General features: G+C 40.5%; 1 protein-coding gene across 3 annotated transcripts in view; it reads right to left on the minus strand.

Annotated features, from left to right (window-relative positions):
- The window catches only part of RALBP1 (ralA binding protein 1), a 597,292-nt gene that overhangs the window by 53,018 nt on the left and 519,053 nt on the right, over positions 1-25,221 (minus strand). For all 3 annotated transcript variants that reach the window (XM_044066564.1, XM_044066562.1, XM_044066563.1), the window contains exon 8: positions 2,273-2,394. In XM_044066564.1, the coding sequence (XP_043922499.1) occupies positions 2,273-2,394 (122 nt within the window). The remainder of the gene's footprint in view (positions 1-2,272; positions 2,395-25,221) is intronic.

The raw sequence follows: 25,221 nt of genomic DNA on the forward strand, positions 1-25,221 counted from the left end.
TAGTAATACACAATACATTTTATGGGTTACACAGATGTAACCGTCGCACAGACTACATCGATTTTCTGTATGTAATAAATACCAAGTTTTACATATGTTGTAGTAATACACAATACATTTTATGGGTTACACAGATGTAACCGTTGCACAGACTACATCGATTTTCTGTATGTAATAAATACCAAGTTTTACATATGTTGTAGTAATACAGAATACATTTTATGGATTACACATATGTAACCGTCGCACAGACTACATCGATTTTCTGTATGTAATAAATACCAAGTTTTACATATGTTGTAGTAATACAGAATACATTTTATGGGTTACACATACGTAACCGTCGCACAGACTACATCGATTTTCTGTATGTAATAAATGCATTTGATTGCAGTACGACTTCTAGAAGAAGATAATGAGTTACTTACATGAAGTCCGTCAGAAAAGGCGATTAGCCAAGGAATTAATTATTTCACGGACTGAAAACACAAAGGATGAAAGGTAGGACTCTAGATAAGTAAGAGGAATTGACCGAAAAGTTGTAGGCTACAGGGTTAGTAGGAATTGCACAGAAAACTGTACAACAGTGGGTGAAAGGAGTCAAAGACGGTTAAAGTGATTATGCCATGGAGGAAGCAGCTACATTTGTCACTGTTTTTTAGATGCTACACGTGTTATGTATCCAACTGCCTGCTAATGGTGAGGGTTTGGTGGCAGGGGAAGAGAATCACAGGTTTTATTGCCCAGAAATGTAAATAAAAAAAAAATTTTACTACAAGTTGGTTGGAGACATCTCGAACGACTTTGTATGAATGTGACCAGAGGTTCTAACTGCACACAATTAGAATTAACTTGTTGGTAAGGTATGGTTAACATTATAGGGTAAGGAAATTAAATAAAAAAAAGGCTAATATAAGTCAGCATGTACTTTGACTGGTAGCTATTTTGCTTTTGTGAGAACACGGCATTTGTGATTTCAATAGCATGTCGAGCTTACAGATGTACATAATTTAGCATGCAGCAATCTCAAGGGAAGAAATGTTTTGACAGGCACATGACTAAAAGTTTGTTTATTCTGTCCTTTAATTTCTGAATGTGATAATAAATGATGACTGAGCAGTACAGCCTCAGAGCAACACATTTTCACTCAGATTATTCTCAGGCAGATTCCAAGTGGGTCGACAGTTGACTATTTGGGGATTTGTTTATGGTGATGTTCAGCATCAAACATCTGTGTTTTTGTTTTGTACAGGGTGATTACCAAAAAAAAGCTACAACCAGCTGGGCATGTTATCAGGGTCATAAATGAGCTGATGTTTAACGTCGGACTATGAGAGGATCTGTAAAACAATGCCATCCTGCTTAAAGAATTATACTGTAGTGTGGAAGGCCTAGGTCCACAGGATGTTACTAGGCTAATAACCACTAGGTCTTTACAAACCTAGCCGCACACCCCAGACCATATGTGTCCTAAGTATCATGGGCTCTATAAGGGGGGGTGGCATGTGAGTAGGAAGACAGTTAAACATCTGTTGGAGGGGGTGTTAAGATAATACTTTTCTTACTGATGCCCTCTTTCCATAAGGGACATGGGGGCCAGACTGGGGGTAAATTTATGACTTCTCATCCAACTGTCAAAGCTTTCACTTGAACAGGGTCAGGGAGGAACTCTGTTTTACACAGATAGCGAAGCTATTCCATACTGCGGGAATCCTTTGGGACACAAATAACCAGGGGTACTAAAACAGATCCCTCAATATGTACTTTTCTTATTTTAGAGTGGATGGCCTCCTACTGGAGGACTCTCTGGTCAGCATATTATAAACGCATGGCAGCAACAGTGGCTCAAGGACAGTCTGACGATTCTGCAGACAGCAGGCAGTTTGTGTGTCTAATACCTCAGCGGCTTTATCCTACCACTTAATGTATCATGACTGATACGAGGACACCAAATAACAACTTCCTCTCCCAAGAGACTGGTTTCAGTGTGCACAGCCATCTGTGGCTACTTAGAAATAAAGAAAGCAAGCACTGAATATGCAGCAATCCTGCCATCAAACTAGACATTCTCTTCAACAAAGGCCTACTGGCACTTTAAGTATCTGTTCACGAGCTAACATCACCATACTATTAACATATTTCTTGCATGCCCATAAAGTAGCTCATGAAATCTCATTATCATACGCCACTGTCTACATATACCACTCCGGAAAGTCAAAACATGTACCCAAACACTGCCACTGCTGAATGCCTTTCGGGAGAAAACGCTAACCTTTGAATTTCTGCAATTTCAGCCCTAAGACGTTCAACTTCTTCTTTCTCAGCTGCAATCTGCCGCCGCAAAAACTGCTCCATTGCCAGAAGCTCCTCCTGTTCAGTGAGAATCTCATTCTCCTGCAATGAAACATAAAACACCAGTTAAGTCATATGGCTTAAATGTATTTATTATTTATGGACAGTTGCTTACCAGGAAGGTCAGATTGGGCTATAAATACCCATTTTCAGTGGAGGCATAGGGAGAAAAGCTCCACGGTTTTAAATAACATCAAATAAAAGACTAGTACAAAAGTGATTTAAAAAAACATATATCCACAGAGTTTGATAATGGAGTACAATAAAGCATAAGGAGACATCAGTGATGTAAACATAAGAAATAAAAAAGGACAATTAAATATGACAATAAGTATACAAAAGTACCGTCTACTATGGTAGGAAATAAAAATAAAAAGATACAAACCACCCTAAGAGTGGAGAGACAGAAGGTGTTGAAATGTACAGATAGATAGTATTGCAAGAGGTTAGGTTACTAAGAATATAAAGTATTTGTTACTATAGCTTGTACAGGTGAGGGGCATGCACATAGCCATGAGTTAATGGAGACTAGATATAGTTCTGACTGAATTTGGGCTAGAGTTCCGTAGTTTGGATATGCAGTGAGTGTATAAACTTTGGCCTATCCTTCTATTTATTTATTTTTTTATAGATTTCAAGCAGTTTGGGCCTTAAGAGCAGAGGAACATTTGGGAGACGGTGCCGAAGTACTGAAGACACAGAAGGCAAAGTGGCGGTGTTATTATACTACTTTATGGATTAGAAGAAGATATATATGAGCAAGTTGATTTGGGAGTTCTAACCAGGTAAAAAAATGTAATGCAGAACAATGCTGAGCTTTATGTGACAGGTTAGCTACAAACTTAGTTATCTTACTATAGCATTGATCCAGTTGTGATTTAAGACAGATCTGGATGTCAGTCAAAATGGGTGAGCCATAGAGGAGAGCATTAAAGATAAGCATTAGATATGGTGACTCTATTAGAAGCAGTAAGGAATTTATTTATGTATTTATTTTTGCTCTATGTAATACACCTAAGTTTTGATGACTTATTTTATACAGTTTTGAATGTGAAGATCAATTTTTAAGTAGTCATCTATGGTGACTCCAAGCAATTTGGTGTGGATAACTACTTCTGTATTGTTTTAACAGGTAATGTGTAATGTACTTTTGACACTGGGATGAGACTTTGGAAAAATAGTAGTAGTTTAGTTTTTTGGGATTAAGTAAAAGTTGGTTTTGATAAGCCACAGCTTGATTGAGTTAAGTCTTTTTGTGTCATGGATTGTAGTTGTAGTGAGCTGTCAGATGACAAATGAGAGCCGAGTCATCTGCATACTAAATAAGGCAACCCTACTGAGAGGAGGTACACAGGTTACTGGTGAAAATGTTAAAGAGCAGTGGACCAAGAAAACAACAGTTTTAATTGGAAGAAAAGGAGAGAAAGAAGACAGACATTTGACAGATTGAGATCCTTCAGAGAGGTAGTTAGAGCTGGTCTGGAAAGGCCCAGAGAAGACATTTGAGTCAGAATTGGTGGGTAAAAAGGGGACTGGCTATCTACATACAAATAAAGGGAGGTAGGTGGGTAAAGGACCATGTGTGCTTTTACCCAGTTTTGAGGTAAATATGTTTGGAAGGCAAAGTACTATGCTGATGTAGAATGCAATGATAAACAGATTCTGTTAAGAAATTATACAGAAATATAATTTACTTTACTGTAAAATGAGGAAGCTGGAGGGAGACGGATACACTTGGGTCAAGGAGTGGAAAAGTGATTTTAAATATGAAGCTACAACAGTTCTACTAGCAGAGACCAACAGAGATGAGGGGAAGGGCAATCATATAATTCAATAGCATGTAGTTCACCCCCCAGATGGTTTCTCATGAAAAACATTCTGAAGTACAATGCATTGAGATAGAAAGAGAAGTTACAGTGACTTTGACTGCTTTTACATTTTTATGGGAGCAGCACTTTGAGACCTGCTATGATTACTAAAAGGGTGCTATTCTAACAATATTTTCCGTTAGAGGCAGGTCATTGCTTCAGTGTTATTTTTTGCAGGTTGGAAAAGTCTCAGCAGACGTTTGTGGTTGAGGGAAGTGGTTTCACTTGGGAAGTTTTGCTTTGTTAAAGCAGAATCTGCTTAAGTGTTAAATTACTCCGCTAAAGTAGTATAAAGTCTATGGGGTGGCAGGGCCCTTCTTTCAGTGTCGCAAAAACAATATAGATCGTTCTAATGCAAAAGTGAGGGAAAAAATGTCTGCCAATCTAAAGATATTTCAGCAGTTTAATTTGATTCTTGGTTAATGCCTCACATTAGTTTCAACAGAAGGTGGCTTCCTTTTGTTGCTTTTAGAAGCCTGGGTGAAATTTTGTTCCTTTAGCAGTCAAATTTTCCTAACACTTTAGCAGTAGGAATCTGCAGTGCAACTGTGTGCTCAGTACACTGGACGAAAGAGAAATTAAGACAATTAGAATTGTTTGGTGGTAGATGTGGGTAGTGGCTGAAGTAGGTAGACAAAGTTACTGTTCCTTTATGTGATGCTCAAATGCATTAAATACTGTTTTACCAACTTAACTATTGCTCTGTACTTCACTTAGTCCCTGTTCATAATCTGTAAACAAATGGAATGATTACCGGGGATAGTTCCTGCATGGTAACATATTTTACTGGCTCAAGCTCCACCCCTTACCCATAACCCCCTGCTCTAGCTAGCTTCTCCAGATCGAGTGAAGTGATCAGGCATCAGATAATGCATATTGATAATGTATACTGAAAAGCAATACCAGAGCAATGCTATAAGAAATTATAATTTAGCACGCAGGAAGCCAAACTGAAGATCTCTGATGCTCTTCCAGGTTCCTCCAGAAAGGACCATTTGGAGAGGAATTGGTGAATGGGTTGTTTACAGTGTACAAACAGAGATCAACTAAATCTAACATTCTGGTAAGAACATAACTTGCATATTTGAGTTGGTCCTGCCCACACACTGCAAAGAGATGGTAGAACTTGAGTGGAATTAGAATACATTCCTTTTGAAGACCGAGATCCAAAGGAAGTTCTGGACCGGGACAAAATATTCAAATTGTATTGTTTGGCAAAAGGTATCTAAGGAAAAAAAAAGACCATAAAGTCACTGCATAAACTTCATGTAGTGGAAGGATCCTGAGGAAAGTGGTGGATGTAGCCAGTCTTGATCGTGTTCTTGGGTTTACGTATTAATGACATAAGGCTGCCAAATAACAGAAAAGGCTATAGTCTGATTCTCATTTAGAAAGAACTTAGACTTGGAAAAAGATAAAAAAAAACTTGGCATTTTTTTTTTCCAAACTCCTTAGTTCTTCCCAAACAGAATCTACACTGTTGCTGTACATCTGGGCAATGTAATCTGTATTCTCCTTTACTGACAGTAGATCAGAAAGAAGACTGGCAGTTGTACAGACTAAGGGTGACTGGACTGAAACTTGGGCATAAAAGGAGTAGTTTGGATGGTTGCTCTGTCCTTATGAAAAATAATACAATTCAGATACAGAGCATGCAGTTTCAAAATTGCCTAGCAAATTTAACAGTCATCAAATGCAGGGTCCTCAAGACAAGAGCTTCAGTTGGATGTGACGGCATGTTTGAAGGGAAGTAAATCGAGCTTCTCTAGTCCCATGGAGGAGTTGGATGATGAAATGGAAGTCTAGTGTGAAAAGTTCCATTTGGAAAGGCTTTACATAACTTGTTAGAAGCAAATGAGAATGATACAAAACCCTGGAGGAAGGATGGAATGTCAGCTAAATGAACTTCAACTGAAGAATAACTGGATCCTGAAAGGAAGAGTTCCAATAAAAAGTATAAGATGGTATGGATCTGAGCTGAAAAGAGGTCTATTCCTTTCTTGGCTGTCCATAATGAAACAATTTAACCATTTAGTTCAGTAAATCTTTCTAGTGGAAAGCTTTGGGAAATTGTAAAGAATTATCATCTGGGGATAGAGCATAGGATCCTTGGCCATTGCCAGGACTGAGGATGCCAAATGGGTAGTTGTAAGGACTGTATGTGTGGGTGAGGCTGACTGGAAGGGTGTGCCAACAGCTGTGAGGCAGAAGGAGCAGCTTCCTTATCAAGTGAGGCCAAAGCAAGGGAAAAACAATCTGTCAGGACCAGAATGGGGCTATGAAATCATCTTGGGTTTGCACATCTTGGCTTTTTGCAGAAATATTATTATGAGTGGAACTGAAGGTGAAGACATACAAAACCTCAAGAGGCCAATTGTAGATCAAGTTTCTCTTGGGGAATTGTCCTTGATGAGGGACAATGGAAAAGAAAATGCTACATTTGACTCTGAAAGGGAAGCAAAGAAAATGAAGTACGGATTCCCATGTCTGCAAAAAGTCTTTATGGCCATCAATTTGCTGAGACCCCCATTCACGTGGGAGCAGTACTTGTCTGCTCAACTTGTCTATAATAACACTACTTGTTCTCAGGGATGTGTGTTGCTATCAAGAGCGTGATGTGGAGATATGGCCATTCCCAAACCTCACGGCTTCTCTTCAGAGAAGGCTTAATCATGTCCTGCCCTGCTTCTTGAAATACCATCATCATCAACCAGCCCATTTTCTATATGGGGTCGGGGTGCCACATCAACTTACAGGTTCAAAGGTGCTTACTAGGCTAATGACCACAAGAGCCTTTTTAAGCCTAGCCATGCATCCTAAATCTCTAACAAGTTCTGGTACCTTGGTAAGTGTAAGCAGGGGCTTGGAAAATGAAACATTTACAAGCAGTGGCATGCGAGATGAACCATTTACAGGCTGCCTGTGTCCATTAGAGACATAGGTGTCACACAAGGGATAAATTTCCTGCTCCCCATCTAATTGTCCAAGTTACACTTAAATTGGATTAGGGAAGAGCTCTGGGATACATACCTGTCCCTCCAGCAAGTCACAGTCTTTCTCAATTCAATACCCCTCTCCTACTTTCTTCAGCGGTCAAGCTTGACTGTCGCAGGTATTTTTTCATCCACGTCTTTGCTGGATGTCCACGTTTCCTCTTGACTTCTTCCTATTTGCCCAAATCTTCTTCACCAGATTGTCTTCTGCTTTCCTGCACATGTGCCTGAACCACCATAATCTGTTCTCATTGACCATCACTGCAGCTGGAGGTACTTTGGTTTCTGGTCTAATGTCCTCATTTCTTCATCTGTCCACAGTCTGCATCCTACCACCTGTCTCAGGCACTTCTGCATCACCTCTAGCTTCCTCAGTTGCTCTACCTTTACTGCCCAGGTTTCTGAACCTTACAGCAGTACTGGACACGCCACTCTTCTGTACAACTTACGCTTCAGCCTCCCTTGGCATTGTTTTGTCATACACTATTCCCTGATACTCTGTGCCAGTTGACTGCAGCCCCACTGATTGTAGCTTTGACTTCCTCACTCAGAATTCCCTTCTCTTCGACTTGAAGCTGTTAACCTCTTTCAGTATTTTACATTTTATTCCTGTTTTCATCTTCAGATTTCCTGCATTTACTGCCATGGCAATTGTCTTGACTGAACTCAATTTCATTCCACACGCTTTCAGTTTTGCATTCCATTCCCCTATCACCTGAAGTTCTTGTCCAGAGTCTGCTTGCAATGTCACACTGTCTTCATACATCAGCCTCAGTGAACCATCCCCCCTCTCCCCTGACCTGTTTTGTTTTGCTAATGTAGTCCACTACCAGTATGAACAACAGTGGACTCGAAGCTGAACCTGACGCATACCCCCTCCCACTGAGAACCCTTCTGCGAGTCTATAATTTCTTGGATAGGTGGACACTCCACCTTTGTGTAAAGGGATGACAGTGGCTGTCCTCCACTCGACTGGGACAAAGTTGGTACTTGGGATTTGGTTGAATAGGGTGCCTAATGGTGCTGCAAGTTCATGTAGGATGCAGCCTGGAATGTTATCTGATCCCATGGAGGCTGTATTTTTTGCCTTTAAGAGGGCAGTGATGACCTGTTCCCTAGAGATAAGGGGTGGGGGGCAGGTACTGGGGATGTCCTAATTTACTGATGGGGAGGTAGAGGGGAAAAGTTTTCGCTGAATCTGTCAGCCAGTAGATTGGCTATATCTACAGCATTTGTGCATGTGGTGTCCTTGACCACCAGTTCTGAACAGATCTGGGTGCTTCCTGTGAGATTGCGGACATATGTGAAGGCCTTATGATCGTCTCTAGTAGATGTGGCCAGTTTGGACTTGAAGTTTGCTTTGGAGGATTTCACTAGTGCTCTTATTTGCTTGTTCAGGCTACGGAGAGATTACATTCAATTGGGAACCTGCTCTTTCTTGGTACTGGACACCAATTTTTTTTTCCTTTTGTTATAGAGTTTATTTATTGCAGATGTCCACCAGACAGGTTTACTCTTCCTTGACGAGGAGGATTTTGTCCTGTCAGGTATTCCTGATTCCATGCATCTATATAAATGCTCATGTAATACTTCGGTGTAGATTTGGACATTGGTGCCACTTCCTACAGTGGGGGAGGGGGCTGTGTAGCTGTTTATACCATCCCTGAGGGGGCTGCTGTAATCAGCTTTGGAAAAGTTTTTTTGTTTGACCCTAGCGGGGAGGGGGGGGGGTCAGGGGAGATGGTAACTTCAAAAGTGGCCACGGTCAGATCTTACCAGGGAGGATGATACTGTAGGGGTGCTGTAGTGGTTACTCATGTTGGTTAATACCATGTCCAAGACATTATCACCTCTTGTGGGGGTATCGACTAGCTGTTCCAAGGCATTTGCATTGATAAAAATCGAGGAATCTCTGGGCATTTGTGTTCTGGTATAAGTAATTTTTCCAATCTATGGTTGCGTAATTAAAGTCACCCAGGAACAGGGTAAAGGATTGAATCTTGATAGATTTTAAGAGGTCCAGATAAGTGGAGTGGGCATCCTGAGTCAAATGTGGGGGCTTGTAGATAGCTCTAATTTGAATAGGGGCCTTGTCAATGGTTAACTGCACCTGGAGTATCTCCTGTGTGTCACACTGTTTGACCAGCCTGGAGGTGTCTGTGTCTTTAATATACATTGACGCTCCACCTCCTTTGGCTTTGCTGACAAAATTTTGGGGTCTGAATGTATGATAGGATGAGTAACCAGGTAAGGCTGGGGTGCTCTCCACAGCTTTGAACCACGTTTCTGTGACTGCACAAATGTCAACATCTTTCCAGGGTTAAGAATGCTTGCAATGAATGCAGTTTCATGTTTAGACTGCTAGCGTTTAGCAGCATGACCTTTAATTTGCATTTTGTTGAGAGTTTTATTTTGGTAGTATCCAGCTCATGACGTTTCCTAAAAAAGACACTAAGGGAGAGGCAAGGGCCTTTGCCTGAAGCCCAAGAGAGACAGATGCAGGCCATCTCCAGCAAAGCTCATGGTCTGTCAATCATATCTTCCCAGGCTGTCAGGCACTGGATCCCCCTGGAATGATAGCAGAAACTAAGCCAATTGTCAAAATCACTCTTTTTCTGTTTGTAGTGAGGCATCATTCTGGGTGATGGCAGAATGCGCTGCTTAATGCGAGGGAACATACCTGCCTGGGTACCTGCCTGGGACACACATTCAGCAAGCTCAATCATGTCTCTCTTCATATAGTCCAGGGAGGTACGTCTCAAGTTGTTCATGCTAACATGGACTATGACACAGTCATAAGAGTACCTGTTGTTGAGAGACCAGAGTGTGTGTGTGATATGGTGGATTCTGACACCTAACAAACAACTAACCGTGACTTTCTCCTTTTCCAGCCTGGTGAGAGGCACATTTTCTTCAACTCCACCTATTTTCTCTTCTTTCTGAACTGCAGCAGCCCAGTGTTCCTTGAACTACTTGTGTTTACACTTCAGTAAACTTCCAGGTCTTCATCCTAGTCTGTTGACCTTAGAGTCTTCTCTTATTAATGCCTGCAGCTGATTATGGCCACCAGTAGTTTCAAAGGGTGTGACTTTGCAATCTTGGACTATACCTCAGTTCCCTTTCCTTACCGGGAGGAAGGCTACACGAGTGGTATTGTTGGTCACTCCTGCGTGTGATCTTGTGACACACACTCTTGCTGAAGTGTGTTGGCCACAATCAAGCCATTTGCCAGACAGAAGTCTAAAATGGCCTCTCTTTCTTTATTCCTGTTATCCCACACCTGTGGACCCAGGCAGTCCTCAAATCCTGTTCTGTCTGTCCCTATAGGAGTATTCTGGTCCCCCATTGTTAACAACCACCTTATATTGTCCTACTTTATCTAACAGGTCCTTCACCGGATACCTGGATGTAGTGCTTTCCTTGCTATTAAAACCCTGCTGTGGGGCACAGGGTGAGATTATGAATACAGAGTTATCTTTACACCAGAGTGCGAGTGCCATATGTCTCCCACGAATTATGATGACATCACTCACTGTCTTCTGAAGACTCTCCCTTACCAAAACTTTCACACCATATCTACTCTCTCTCCTAAGTAACAGACTATGGATCCCAAGCTTTGCTGCATCGTCCTTCCATTTCGTCTCCTGGATACACAGGAAGTCCAGCCTACTCCTTTCCATCATGTTATTCACTTTCATCTCCTGGATACACAGGAAGTCCAGCCTACTCCTTTCCATCATGTTATTCACTTTCGTCTCCTGGATACACAGGAAGTCCAGCCTACTCCTTTCCATCATGTTATTCACTTTCGTCTCCTGGATACACAGGAAGTCCAGCCTACTCCTTTCCATCATGTTATTCACTTTCGTCTCCTGGATACACAGGAAGTCCAGCCTACTCCTTTCCATCATGTTATTCACTTTCGTCTCCTGGATACACAGGAAGTCCAGCCTACTCCTTTCCATCATGTTATTCACTTTCGTCTCCTGGATACACAGGAAGTCCAGCCTACTCCTTTCCATCATGTTATTCACTTTCGTCTCCTGGATACACAGGAAGTCCAGCCTACTCCTTTCCATCATGTTATTCACTTTCGTCTCCTGGATACACAGGAAGTCCAGCCTACTCCTTTCCATCATGTTATTCACTTCCAAGCTGCATCCTGTCATGAAACTATATGGAGTGTAACAATCATTAGTTCATGTTTGGCCTGATGACTGGCTTTATGTCCAGCTTTTGCTCAAAGGAGCAATCCCAGGTAACCCAAACTGGGCTGCTGGGCTTTAAGGCAGGCACACACTGGCCAACAGTGGCACACAGACCCCTCCCACCATTAGTATAGTCGCCTGATGTAGGGAAGAGTAGGCCAGGTCCCAAACTGGTTTTTAGAGAGATTAGTCAACACGACCAAATCACCTAGAGACTGTTTTTACACCATCGAGTGGCTAGTCCTGGCACAGGGTGCGGTCCACGAACAGTGTTCTCCTACCTAATGGATACTGTGTACCACAGCTGATGTTTAAAGTGAGAGGTACCACCTATATTCTTTGCTGCTGAACCATAACTCCTTAAAAATTTCTGGGTGTGTTTTAGATGGAAAACACCCAGCATGTTTTAGGGAGGTGGGAGGTACCCCCAGAGACACAAGGAAAACATGTAAAATCCACACAGGCATTCGTCAGAGGTCAGGATCAAACAGTGTACCTTGTGCAAGGGAGGTGGAAGCCTTAACCATTATGTTAACCATGGCACATACCACACCATTCCATACTGTTGACTGGATAAATACTGCACCTTGGGAGAGTATGTCTTCAAAAGCCTGCCACACTAAGATCACCACCCTCATTTCTAATATGTTTATTTGCAGTTGGGCCTCTGAGATACCCACATCCCTTGGACAAGTCTTTTATGCAATGCCCCATCACCAAGAATGGACACATCTGTGGTAAGAGTGGCTAGTGAGAGGGGAAAAATAAAGGGATGCCCTGCAGTGAGACTTTCTGTGTGTCCATCGAGTTAGGTGCTTCAAACATATCTTTGAGAGTGTTAGTCTTTGTCATGGATTCTGCTGACTGACATCAGTGTCCATTAAAGTATTCTCATGCGGAGTCTTCCATGTACAGGCGTTTCAATTCAGTCATCAGGGCAAGAACCCTGAGAACTGTGACAACATCACCCTTTGGATTGTGGCACACACACATGCTTTCAATGCCTTAATCTATGGATTGTACTTTGTCTGCTGGTAAAATAGCCAGTTGCTAAACAGTGTTCAAATGACACTCAGTGACGTTCAGACTCTGGCTTCATCCGAGACCTTGACAAGTTTAGTGCTGCCCATAATGAGAGTCACAGCCAGTTGTCTAAATAAAAAAATAACATTCACATATGGGCAGAAACTGTTGCCATGCACTTGTCAGATACTTGGGGGAGGCTTTGGTAAGACCAATGCAAAAGTTCTGAACTGGAAATGACTGTTCCCTATCAGAAAGAGAAGGAATCTCCTAGACTCTGGGTATCCAGGACACCTGCCCTCATATCAAACTAGTCAAACAGCAAATCCAATGTCTTGCTTCTAAGCAATTTACTGATGGCCCAAAAAAGTTTTATAGAGAATTGGGAAACAAGATAAAAGGAACTGAAAGACCGCCAAAAAAAGAAGAAATTGATAAATTTTGGAGAAGTATCTATGAAGATCCTGTGGAACATGACAAAGATGTTAAATGGATAGAAAAAAATAAAAAAAAGAATAAGAGGTTTAAACGTACAGGATATGAAATGGGATGAAGTAACAGCCAGAAAGATTGAAACAAAGTTAAGAAAAGCCTCTAACTGGAAAACCCCAGGCCCAGATGCAGTACCTAACTTTTGGTTAAAAGTATTAACATCTCTGCACGAAGATCTAGCAGAGTAAGAACTATTTATATGCGCACCCCAGACAGACACCAACCTGGCTAACAGGAAAAACAATGCTCTTACTTAAGAGTGAACCTGCACACTATCCTAAAAATTATAGACCAATAACTTGCCTTCCAACTATGTATATATACATGGGAATTGATGCTGACAGAGTTTATAGTCATTTAGAAGAAAACTCAATTACTGGGGGTGTGGCCATGACGAGCACTGAGTAGCAGCATTTCTCTTCAGCTCTGTCTCTTCAGATTTTCTACGACAGGAATTTTATGAAATAACTATCCTAATTGTGGATATATTTTAAGTTTTTTATTCCTCTTGATATAAAGGATAGTATCTAAACATTTTTTAGAATAATTAAATTTTTCCTGTCAAAATTTCTGTAATACTCTGATCTTCACCAGTTAAAAGATGAGCTTCTCTAAAACAGCACATCAGGATGCTACCTTAAAAAAGGAAATACAATCTTTGCTGACTAATAGAGAGGAATTGGCCACCAAAATTGACAGAATGGACTTGAAGCTGGATGATTTCAAGCAGAGATTTACATATCAAATGGATACTCTCCATGAAGACCTAAACAACAGAAGGAACAAATCTTGGGAATCCAAACCGCTCTTAATGATATGGACACCAGAATTCAGGAAAGTGAACACAATATTGAATTTATTTTAAGACAAAATACTCAACTGCTATCAAAGGTAGATGATCTTGAAAACAGATCTCGCTGCGATAATATAAGAATATTTGGATTACCTGATAATATAGAAGAGAATAACATAGAAAAGTTTTTAACATCGTGATTGCCAGAAATTTTGGAACTTCCTGAAGCACTTTCCTATGGTATTGAAAGGGCACACAGGTCCATGGTATAATCTAAAAACAGAAAAACTAGTTCTACTAAATCTGTGATTGTTAAATTCCTTTCATCTCATGATCTCCAAAGCCAAAAGCACAGCATCAATGGGACCGGATGGTGTCCCAGGCTGCGTCCTACACGAGCTCAAAGATGAACTAACCCCTCACCTAAACACACTGTTCCAACTCAGCCTCTCCACAGGCTACGTACCCATAGAGTGGCGCACAGCAACGGTTATTCCACTCCACAAAGGTGGAGCCACAACAGACCCTGGGAACTATCGCCCTATAAGCCTGACTAGCTTGGTCTGCAAGGCTATGGAGTGCATCATCATAGAACTGATTAACAGAGTCATTGGAAACTTCCAAACACTGGACCCTACCCAGTTCAGCTTTGTTAAGGGCAGATCATGCCTCCTAAACCCGGTGGACTTCTTTGAAACAGTTACCAAGGCTATAGACGGGGGAAAGGTGGTACACACAGCCTACCTAGACTTCGCAAAGGCCTTTGACACCATCCCCCATTCTGGTATTATAGACAAGCTCACCAGCCTGAACATAAACCCCTATGTCACAAGATGGGTTGCCAGTTGGCTCATGGACAGAACCCACATGGTGAGAGTTGCGGGAGCTAGGTCTGACTCTAAACTGGTTACAAGTGATGTCCCCCAGGGCTCAGTCCTAGGACCCCTCCTGTTCGGCATATACTTCTCAGAGGTACAGGCAAGCACAGGAGGACTATGGCTGACCAAGTTCGCAGACGACTGCAAACTAGGGGCTATAACTGACTCTCCGGCTGACATAGACATCCTCCAAAAGGGTCTCACTGAGACGGATACCTGGTGTCAAAATCATGGCCTCAAGCTAAATGCCAAAAAGTGCATAGTCATCCCCTTTGGAAAAACCAAAGTACCCACAAACTACCACATAGGTGGTAGTCCCCTAAATACGGGAAATGGAATAAGGGATCCGGGGACCCAAGTAGGTAGTAATCTCTCCTTTGATAATCACATTGCCAAAGTGGTTAGAAAATCCTTCTATGTGGCCCACCTAATCACAAAAGGGTTTGCATCCAGATCAAAAGAGGTCATTGTGCCCCTCTACTCATCACTCATCAGACCCATCATAGAGTACAATGCCCCCCATTTGGGATGTACCTTACAAGATACCTGCAACAGCTGGGAAGACCACAGAAGTACCTCTCCAAGAGGATCACTGGCCTCAAACAGATGCCCTATGCAGCTCGACTGAAGAAACTCCAGCTCTACTCGGATGCATACCACCTACTCAGAGGTGATCTCTGCCTGATATACAAGGCCATGTCCAACCCAGAATTGATGGACATGCTCCACATAAAGAAAACCTTATCCCCTCGAGCCACACTGTCTAGGGATCTAAACCTCACCACAACAATAAATAGGACGTGTTGGAGAGATAGATTCCTGTCCCAGAGACTTTCCCAGCTTTGGAGCAAGATTCCAATATACATTAGGCAGAGCTCCTCGCTAACACTCTTCAAGTGAAACCTTGACGACTGGATGGGAAACAGAAAGTTTACCCCGGGGATCACTTCAGTGGCTCTGCTGGACAGAGGCACAGGCAACTAATCTAAGGGGAGGCGAAAGCCAACACATTCTGGCTAGGCATATAAATGCCTTTAGGCCGATAGCCTAGTCCCTACCTATGAACCTATAAGGAAATAGTACTGAAATCTGCCTGGGCAAAATCACCAATTAAGGTAAAGCACAGTATAATATGCTTCAATAATGATTACTCACTAGCAGTAATCTCCAAAAGGAAAGTCTTTTTGCCCTTAATAAAAGAACTTAAAAGAACCAAATAATATCTCACTTATTATTTCCAGCAAGGTTAAAAATCTTTCACCAGAATGCAACTAGAATTTTTAAGGACTTAGACGCAGCTCTTTCTTTTGTTAAAACAAATAAATATCTGGACAAACTTGAAGACATGGAATGGGCTACTGCTAGTCTAAAGAGGCTGCCAGAAAATGGAAAATGGAAAACCTTTGAACAAAAGAAGAAAATTAGAAAACAACTAACATCAAATGCATATATTTTTATTTGCCTCCTTTCTACATGTAAGTGACCCAAAAAGTGCGGGGAGATGAAACTGGATCAACAGGTAAGACCAGTGAACTTCTTTATGTTCACGGATAATTTATTACTGCCTTCTATAGTGCTGTTGGTGATGGTATAGTTTTATATTTAGTTACTGCATTTTACATTAAATGATTAACAGTACCTTTTTCTCATACTACAAGTAGTTAAATAAAACTGTTTGGTTGAATGTTGTATTTGTGATAAAGATTAGTAGTTTATTTTAATTAATTTTAGTAATATTGGTTTATTTCCTCATAGTATATGTAGTTAAATGCTTGGCAGAATGTTGTGTTTCTGATAATGATTAGTAACAACTAATACAGCTTAACTATATTACTTAGTGCTTATAGATCCAATGCCTCTTCTTTGCTTTATTACACAATCTGGTTTGTGAATAGTAAATGTAGCCCTTTGTGGGGAGATTGATGAGATGTTGAGATGGTTATGTTGTGTAGTGCTGAGGTTGGTTGTCTTATTTTGGTGTTTAATATTATTAATATTTTTTTTCTTTGGTGGTTTAATGTGGTCTGTATGCTTCTGTGTACTCCTTTGCCGGTTTTTGGTTATGCTTATATAACATTATTTGAATGGTAAATAGTGTTTTTTGTGGCATGATTTAATTAATTCTAAAAGCTTTGCTTTACTTTACTTATTTATTTACATTTGTTGACCAGGAGTGTCCGACTGGACGTACATTTTCAGTGGAGCCCCGGGGAGAAAAGCTCCACAGCTAAAATATACAGACAGTTACACTGGATTTACATAGAGATTAACAATATGATTAACATAGCAATTAACTACAAATATAGTTACAGATGAAGAACATAGTACATCACTAGACAACTAGAATCTTTATCTGCGAAGTACATAACAGACATTAACAATTGTTACAATAAGAAGTTCTTGCTGTATAATAAGTAGTAGGCTTATTAGCATCCGAGCTTGCTATAATCAAGGTAGTTAGTGGGGTAGAAAGAAAGGTAGTGGTTGGATGGGGTGAGTGATATTAGAGTGGGAGTTGCAAGGGCATAGCCAGCATGTTTTTAGGTGTGCTTTTAGTAAAGTTTTGAAGTGGGTGCATGATGGTATGGAGGCAATTGTGGGTGGGAAGGAGTTCCATAATTTGGCTATGGTGCAAGAGAACAGTGCTTCACCAGCAGAGTTATTGGCTTAAGTGATTTGAGTTGCTGGATCTTAGTGGTCTGGTGGTGCGATAGGGTTGGAGTAGATTCTGGAGGGATGGGACATTTAGTGGATGGTTTACTACTTTGTGGGCAAGTGACAGTTGATACCATTGAAGGAGGTGAAGGAGTTCAAGCCAGCCCAGTTCAGCAAGTGAGAGACAGTGGTGACTACGGTAGGATGCCCCTGTGGTGAATTTGGCGATTTTGGTGTAGCAGGTCTCTAGCTTGTTTAAATCACATTGCCTTAGTTTGGTATATATATTGGAGAGGCATAAAGTAGGGTGGAGATGAGGTGGGAATTTGCTACTGAAATCTATGCTGCTTTGGTGAGAAGTTGCTTAATTCTGTATAACGCTCCTAGTTTTTTGTGGACTTTTTTTATGGTCATGGATATGTGAATGTCAAATTTTAGTTTATTGTCCATTTCCACTCCTAGCAATTTGGTGTGTTCTGTTGGGTGTATAGTGGTGTTGCCTTTTGCTGTGATGGTAAAGTGAGAGTTGTTTTGAGTATGTTTGGTGGGTTGGAAGATGAGTGGTTTAGTTTTGTTTGGTTGAGTATTAAATTGGGCATCGGATAACCAAATTTCAACAGAGGAAAAGGCTTCATGTGTGACTTTTTGCAGTTTGGGTAGGGACTGGGCTGAGCAGATGATGGTTGAGTCATCTGCGAATTGTATGAGTGTGCCATGTTTGGTAGCAGAGGCTAGATTATTGGTGAAAATAGAGAAGAGTATGGGTCCAAGGATGGATCCTTGGGGAACCCCTATAGAGACAGGTAGTTGGGGAGATATGTCATTCTGCCATACAACGGACTGTCGGCGGTCAGACAGGTAACTCTGAAACCAGTTGGTGACTGACTGAGAGAAGGACAGGTTATTGAGGACAGAGATGAGTTGTTTGTGTGGGACCATGTCAAATGCTTTAGATAGGTCTAGGAAAGTAGCAGAGGAGAGATAGCCATTGTTTTTATGCTGAAGGACAGTGTTAGTAAAGGAGTGGTGGTGCTATGGTTTGGTTAGAAACCATGCTGAGTATTGGAAAGGAGGTTGTTAGTAAGGAGGTAGTCTGAGACCTGAGAGTGAATGCATCTCTCTAGCATTTTGGAGAGTGCAGAGAGAATAGCTATGGGGCGGTGATTCGTTAGTTCTGTGGAGGGGCCACCTTTGTGGAGGGGAATTATATGTGAAACTTTCCATAGTGTGGGAACGTAACTTTCTGACCGAGATCGGTTAATCAAGATGGATACTGGGTAGGCCAGAGCATCAGCTGCAATTTGTAGGTATTCACTTGGGAGGTTGTCTGCTGCTAACTTGGTGGGGTTAAGTTTAAAGTTTTTTTATGCTGGAGGTAGGTACAGGAGAAAAAGAGAAGGCAGTGGGGAGATTACTAGTTGAAGGTGTGGGTTGGAGGGGAGGGGGTTGTGTTGTTTAGCTAGTGATATGGTTTGTGTGAACTATTTGTTGAATGAGGTAGCAATATTTTCAGAGGAGTGAGGGATGTTAGGAGGAGGGGTGTTACCTGGGTGGAGGATGGAGTTTATGGAGGACCAGAATTGTTTGGGGGCTGTGTTGGGAGGAGTCTAGGGCAGACTGGTAATATTGGAATTTGTCCTGTTTTATTAGCTTCTTGACTCTATTGTGTAGTTCTAGGAATTTATGTCTAGTTGAGGGGGTTTTGGTTTTGTGCCAGTGCTCCCAGGATTTATCCCTGTTTTTCATTTCTGACTTGGTGGTTTTCTGTAGCCATGGGGAGGGTTGTGCTTTGGTTCTGGAAAGTCTTATGGGGGCATGGTAATTAAGGATGCTCAGGAAGGTAGTATTAAAAAATTTAACTGCGTCATCAAGACTGAGGTACTTTAGAGGATGCCAGTTACATTCTTTGAGGGATGAGATGAATGTGAGTGGGTTAAAGTTTAGTTTTTTACGTATTTGACAGTAGATGACAGGTTTAGCTTGGAATATGTATTTTTTGAGTAGGAATGTTGGGGAGTGATCACTGAGGCTATCTGATATGCAGCCTGTTATATATGACTGGGGGCTCTTACTGACTAGTATCCAATCCAGGGTAGTGTGCTTGCTGGAGTTTTTATTTATCCTGGTTGGAGACTGGACTAGTTGGGTGAAGCCATGAAGGTTTACATGATGGGTTGAATGGCTGCCAGAACAGGACTGCCAGTCAATATTGAAATTACCTAAAATTATAGTTTCTTGGGGGAGATGGTGGGTAGACCAGCTGAGGAGGTTTTCTAGTGGAGGGATGTTGTGGACAGGTGGGAAGTAGCATCCAATTATGTTGATGGTTTATTTTGAGGTTGGTATATATTATTTCTTCATTGCCTATTTATTTATTTTATTTATTTATTTCAGTTTGATTACTGTGGAAGTCCACTGGGCCAAGAAGTGCCCATTTTCAGTGGAGGCCCGGGGAGAAAAGCTCCATGTACAATAGTAGTATGATAAGGGTTACAAAACAATGAGAAAGGTTACATAATTTTGGAGATGAGATACAGTAGTATGGTTCATACATTCAGTGGAATTACATACATTCAAAGGAAAAATGGTAATATTCATTGTGAGACAGTATACAACAAAAACTGAATTTTTTTTTTTTTTTTTTTTTTTTGTGGAGATGATGATTTTAAGATCTGGATGTTTAGATTCTGTTTAAATATTATAGCTACACCGCCTCCTTTCTTGTTTAGCCCATCTACTATTAGTATGCCGTAACTGGTAAGGATGATTTGCTCACTGGTAATGTGAGGTTTTAGCCAGGTTTCTGTCAGGATGACTATATCTGGGGAGTACAAGTCTATGGTGGCATGGAGGGAGTTCATGGACTTTGTTGGATATACATCTAATGTTGAGGCTTAGTATAAAGAAGTCACTTGGCTTTCTATTGGCTATGATATGGGAGAAGTTGTGGTTTCTAGTCTGATTATGAGGATTGGGGTTGGAGATGGTACGGCCAGGGTTGGGGTGGATGTCTCCACATAGGGCTAGTTTTGATATGCATGAGGTTATTAGTTTTCTCAGTTTTTGAATGTGTTTATTAGGGAAACTTTATGATTGTGCTCTGTGGGTAATAGGTATGGAGGGAGGGTTACTATGTTAAGTTGTAGGGATGCTTTATGTTTGAGTAATATAGTTGGTAGAATATGCAGGGGGTGCATAGGGATGTTTCTTGAGTTGGTGGGACGGGAGCTGAGTGAGGGTGAGACATGAGTAGTGGTGTGAGTAGTGGTACAGTGGTAGTGGTTGAGTGGGGGAACGATCGAGTTTTGGTAGGACGTAAGATATGCAAGGAGAGTGCATGCCGTGAGCATAGCTAAGATATTCTTGTACATGTTAGCTGAGGAGGAGTGATAGTAGTGGGAAGATGAAGGAGGTAGTGTTAGGTTTAGCGCTATGGCTGGCTATTAGAAAGATGGGAGGGGTTTGTGAGTACAATAAAGGTAGGATCACTGGGGGCAGGAGGGAATAGGGGGCAGGGCAGGGAGTGAAGCGAGTAGAGACCCTGTTAGTTGCTCTTATGAGGGGGCTGTAAACATAGTTGCTCTTATGAGGGGGCCGGAAACAATCAGGTAACAGAGTAAACTGATAAATGAACATATGATAGTGAATGTGGAGACTCAGGTAGGTATCCTGTATTTCCACAAACTATCAGTTAGCTGTGCCTAGATTCAGGCAGTTTTAATAAGTTCTATGGCAGAGCCGATCATGAGGTGCTCAAAGGGTGGTTGTAGTTTTAAAAATGGTGCCTGCCACAGGTAATATTTCTTAACTTTGGGATTGGCTTAAGGTAATAAACAGGGAAGGGGGAGAACAAGGATGTGAGCAGGCAGTTATTTTGTACTGCTGCTAATGAGCCAAAGCAAAGACAAGTTTGTGTTTAAGAAACAATCAGAACTGACCAAGGACTGCTCTGAAACTGCAAGTCATTTCTTAACCATTTCTCAGGTGGAAAAACAGGATAACCTTGTATCAGTAGGCTACTGTGGTCTCAGTTTAAATTTACAAACGCACAGCATTTATCAGTTATGGATACTATTTGCTAACAGAAGGGAATAAGAGAAAATGGAAGATGTGTGTGTGTGTGTGTGTGTGTGTGTGTGTGTATGTGTGTGTGTGTGTGTGTGTGTGTGTATGTGTACGCGCGCGCGCGCGTGTGTGTGTGTGTGTGTGTGTGTGTGTGTGTGTGTGTGTGTGTGTGTGTGTGTGTGTGTGCACGTGTGTGTGTGTGTGTGGGGGGGGGGGCTGCTTATAAGCCAAAGCAGAGTGCTCTCCAGGGGAAAATGAATATTGGCTCAAATAGATAGACACATACTCAAAGTTAAGTTTAGCTGTTTGTAGACAGTTCAGCCCCGGACTGCGCTTTTCTTATAAGAATGATAAAGGTGGTACCGTAGTTGAATACTTAAGAGTGGTGTTAGGTTGGAGAGACACTGAGCTCCTCATGGGGCCTGTAGCAGAGTGTGTGGTTGCTTTGGTAAGCTTTAGATGTTGCTTTGACAAAACTCGGTTTTGGGACAGCTTTGCTGTAATTTTTTTCAGTTAACAGTTCTACAGCAAGCTTGAGCCTTTAAATTAAAGCTAAATGAGTTTACACACACAGTTTCCCACTGAAAATGATAAAAGTTGGCTCCAGAGCTCGAGAATAACTCCACGAGATGCTTGTTGAGCTGAGGTGTCCATTTTTCATAACATCATGCTGTTTTTGAAGCTTAAATGAACTCTACACTGTTCTGCCGCTAGATGGCGATATTGGATCATTTAAGCGCCCAGAAAGCATACAGCAGATGCTTACAAGTCAGTGAAAGGCAAGACTTAAGAAATTTTGTTTCAAATGAAAATGACAGTTATAAAATAGTTTGTAAACTTGTTTTTACCTTATGTAAACTGTGCAAAATAGCTTTCTTTTAACAGTTTATTTTTAAAACCATATTCAATACATTTAATCTCTCTAATCCCTGAACATAAGGAACTTAGTTGGAAATACTGCATGTATTCAAATCACAATATTTTCTATCCTGTCAACTATAGGCTGGATTAATGTTTTAATGCATGGTTGTTTTTTTAGGAAATGTAATTTTTTATAAACAAAGTAAAAATAACCCTGAATGTTACATAAGCAACTAGAAATGTGATAGTTCCAATAAGACAATGGCAAATTCACATTCTTTTTTGCAGTAAGACTACTAATTGTAAATAATTTGTAGTAGTTTAGTGAGGTATGGTCCCTTGGCCTACATCTTAATTATACCATCTGGTTATAGATTATCAGCACTCATATTATCATTTACTTGTAACACAGCTAGTCAGAAGTGCAACAGGTTTTGATATCTGAATACATACCCTTCACATATGTTACTAAAACAGTAAGTGAGAAGGTCACTGAAAAACCAATCAGTAACAACAAAACGAAAACTCCAGCAAAGCTAGAACTTCCACTGAGTGACCTCCCAAACCTCTTGTATCAGAGGCACATGGGATATATGCAAATGACCCTTATGAACATCATGTGTTTCAGCTAATTGGCAATTCTGAATGTCCATGACTTGTTTTGTCGTTTTAATGGAGAATTTCAAGCCAATAAAGCCAAACCCCACTAGCTGTGGATATGCATATTTCGGCCTTGTTAAAACCTCATCAGCACATGTTCATAAGGGTCATTTGCATATATTCCATGTGCCTCTGATACAAGAGGTTTGGGAGGTCACTCAGTGGAAGTTCTAGCTTTGCCGGAATTTTCATTTTGCTTTTACTGATTGGTTTTTCAGTGACCTTCTCACTTATTGTTTTAGTTTGTTGTTTGGGATATTTTTGCAGTGACCCTAATGATAATGGACATCAGCTGGGTATAACAGCCCTGTGTTTCTTATGCTTAGTCAAACACTCTGCTTGTGCTGTGCTGACGAGGTCATAACAAGGCCAAAATATGAGTTGGGTTTGGCTTTATTGGCCTGAAATTGTCCATTAAAACGGTGAAACAATTCATGGGTATACAGAATCGCCAATTAGCTGAAAAAACTGATGTTCATAAGGGTCATTTGCATATATCCCATGTGCCTCTGATACAAGAGGTTTGGGAGGTCACTCAGTAGAAGTTCTATCTTTGCTGGAGTTTTCATTTTGTTTTTACTTCACATATGTTACAGAATAATCAGTTTTCATTTACTCTATCGGAAATCTGTATAGGATAATACACTATTTATCAAATCCAAATAAAACTACCATGACATGCACATCACTTTACATGATTAAAACTGTACTTTTCAACTTACAGTTGATAATAACTTTCTTAGAAGAAAGAGATTATGTTATGTGTATGTAAGGTAAATGGGGTATATTATAGTTTAATGACAATACTAAGATATAGCAAAGAGAAAGGCTGACTATTTATATTACCACCTGCAAGTTAGTTATGATAAGTTTACTTTGTAAATCTCTTTTTGTTTCTTGGAACAGCAGACTGCCATTTATTTGACATTAAATAGATGTTTAGTTATTAAATGTATTTGTTAACACACATTGACAGTTATATTCCAGTTGATTTGGACAAGTTCTGAGCACAGACTAATTTTATAAGTATTCTGATAATGAGAATAAACCATCACAGTTGGTAAGAGCATATTAACATATAGATGACATTCTTATACTATATATAGACACTCCTAATTCCAGCAGATGAATATTGTAACCTCAGACATAGTATTGCCAAAGCTACTACTGGTTTTTAAAGCTTGTATCTGAATGGCTGCATTTTAAAATTATCTTGTCATACAATAGTTACACCCCCCATCAATAAAATAGTAGTCATGAATCATTAAATCTTTCATGGTATAGCTAAAGGAAGTAATCTTATTGCAAGGAATGGATTTCATGCAATTACTTAACACATGAGCGGTCGCGTGGGTTTCCTGCGGGTGCTCCGGTTTCCTCCCACATCCCAAAGACATGCTGTAGGTGGATTGGACACACTAAATTGGCCCTAGGTGTGATTGCATGTGTGTGTGTGTGCGTGTGTGTGCCTTCTGTGGAAAGTTGGGCGCTGGGCTGGCAACTCGACACTGCCAATCATGAGCGGACAGGTGATCCGCTGTGGCGACCCCTAACCGGGAAAAGCCGAAATTAGAAGAAGACGGCTTAACACATGAGCTAACATTTTTTTGGTGTTGTACAGACTTCAGATTTGTAGGTACTGAATTCTAATTTGTATTATTTTTTGACAGCATGATGTGTTATGTATACACTATAAATATAAACAGAACCATTCTTTTTGCAATATTATAACCAGGTACACACAGCTGATTATTATTTTATTAGTAGTTATACTGCTGTTTGCTAATATGTTAACATTTATAAAAAGTGTTAGATATAGTTGTAAAGATTTGTTAGTTATACAACTTACAAACTGATTTTTATGTGATTATTCTATATATTATTAACATGAATTCTTCTTCTTCTTTGTTTATTCAGAGTAGATATTTCACAGGCAGACGCTGATTAGATGTTGCTACTGAACATTAGGTTAATTTGAGTGACCATATGTCACTCGAATTGGGAGCATTATACTCCACAGGGATTAAGGGTGGTTATGAAGTTATCAGTTTAAGTTATAATAGTTTACTATTAGCTTTCTTGGCATTTTCCACAATTCTTAAGAGAGTAATTCTCAAAAGTCTACTTTTTTCGATGTTTCCACATTACTTTAACAATAATGTATCTCTAGGTATTCCTTTTATTTACATTAATAATCTATGGTTTTGGTCAAAATATTTCTCTTTCAACACCATACTATTGAATGACTTCATTAAAGTGCATTTCAATTAACATTAATGGATTAAATAATCCAAATAAGAGGGGAAGTTTCTTTAAATATCTCAAACTGCATAAAGTTCAGTTAATATTTTTACGAGAAACCCATTTGAAAAC

Source organism: Protopterus annectens, chromosome 3.part1 (genome assembly GCF_019279795.1).
Source record: "Protopterus annectens isolate FY-2018-M chromosome 3.part1, PAN1.0, whole genome shotgun sequence".
Classification (NCBI taxonomy): domain Eukaryota; kingdom Metazoa; phylum Chordata; order Ceratodontiformes; family Protopteridae; genus Protopterus; species Protopterus annectens.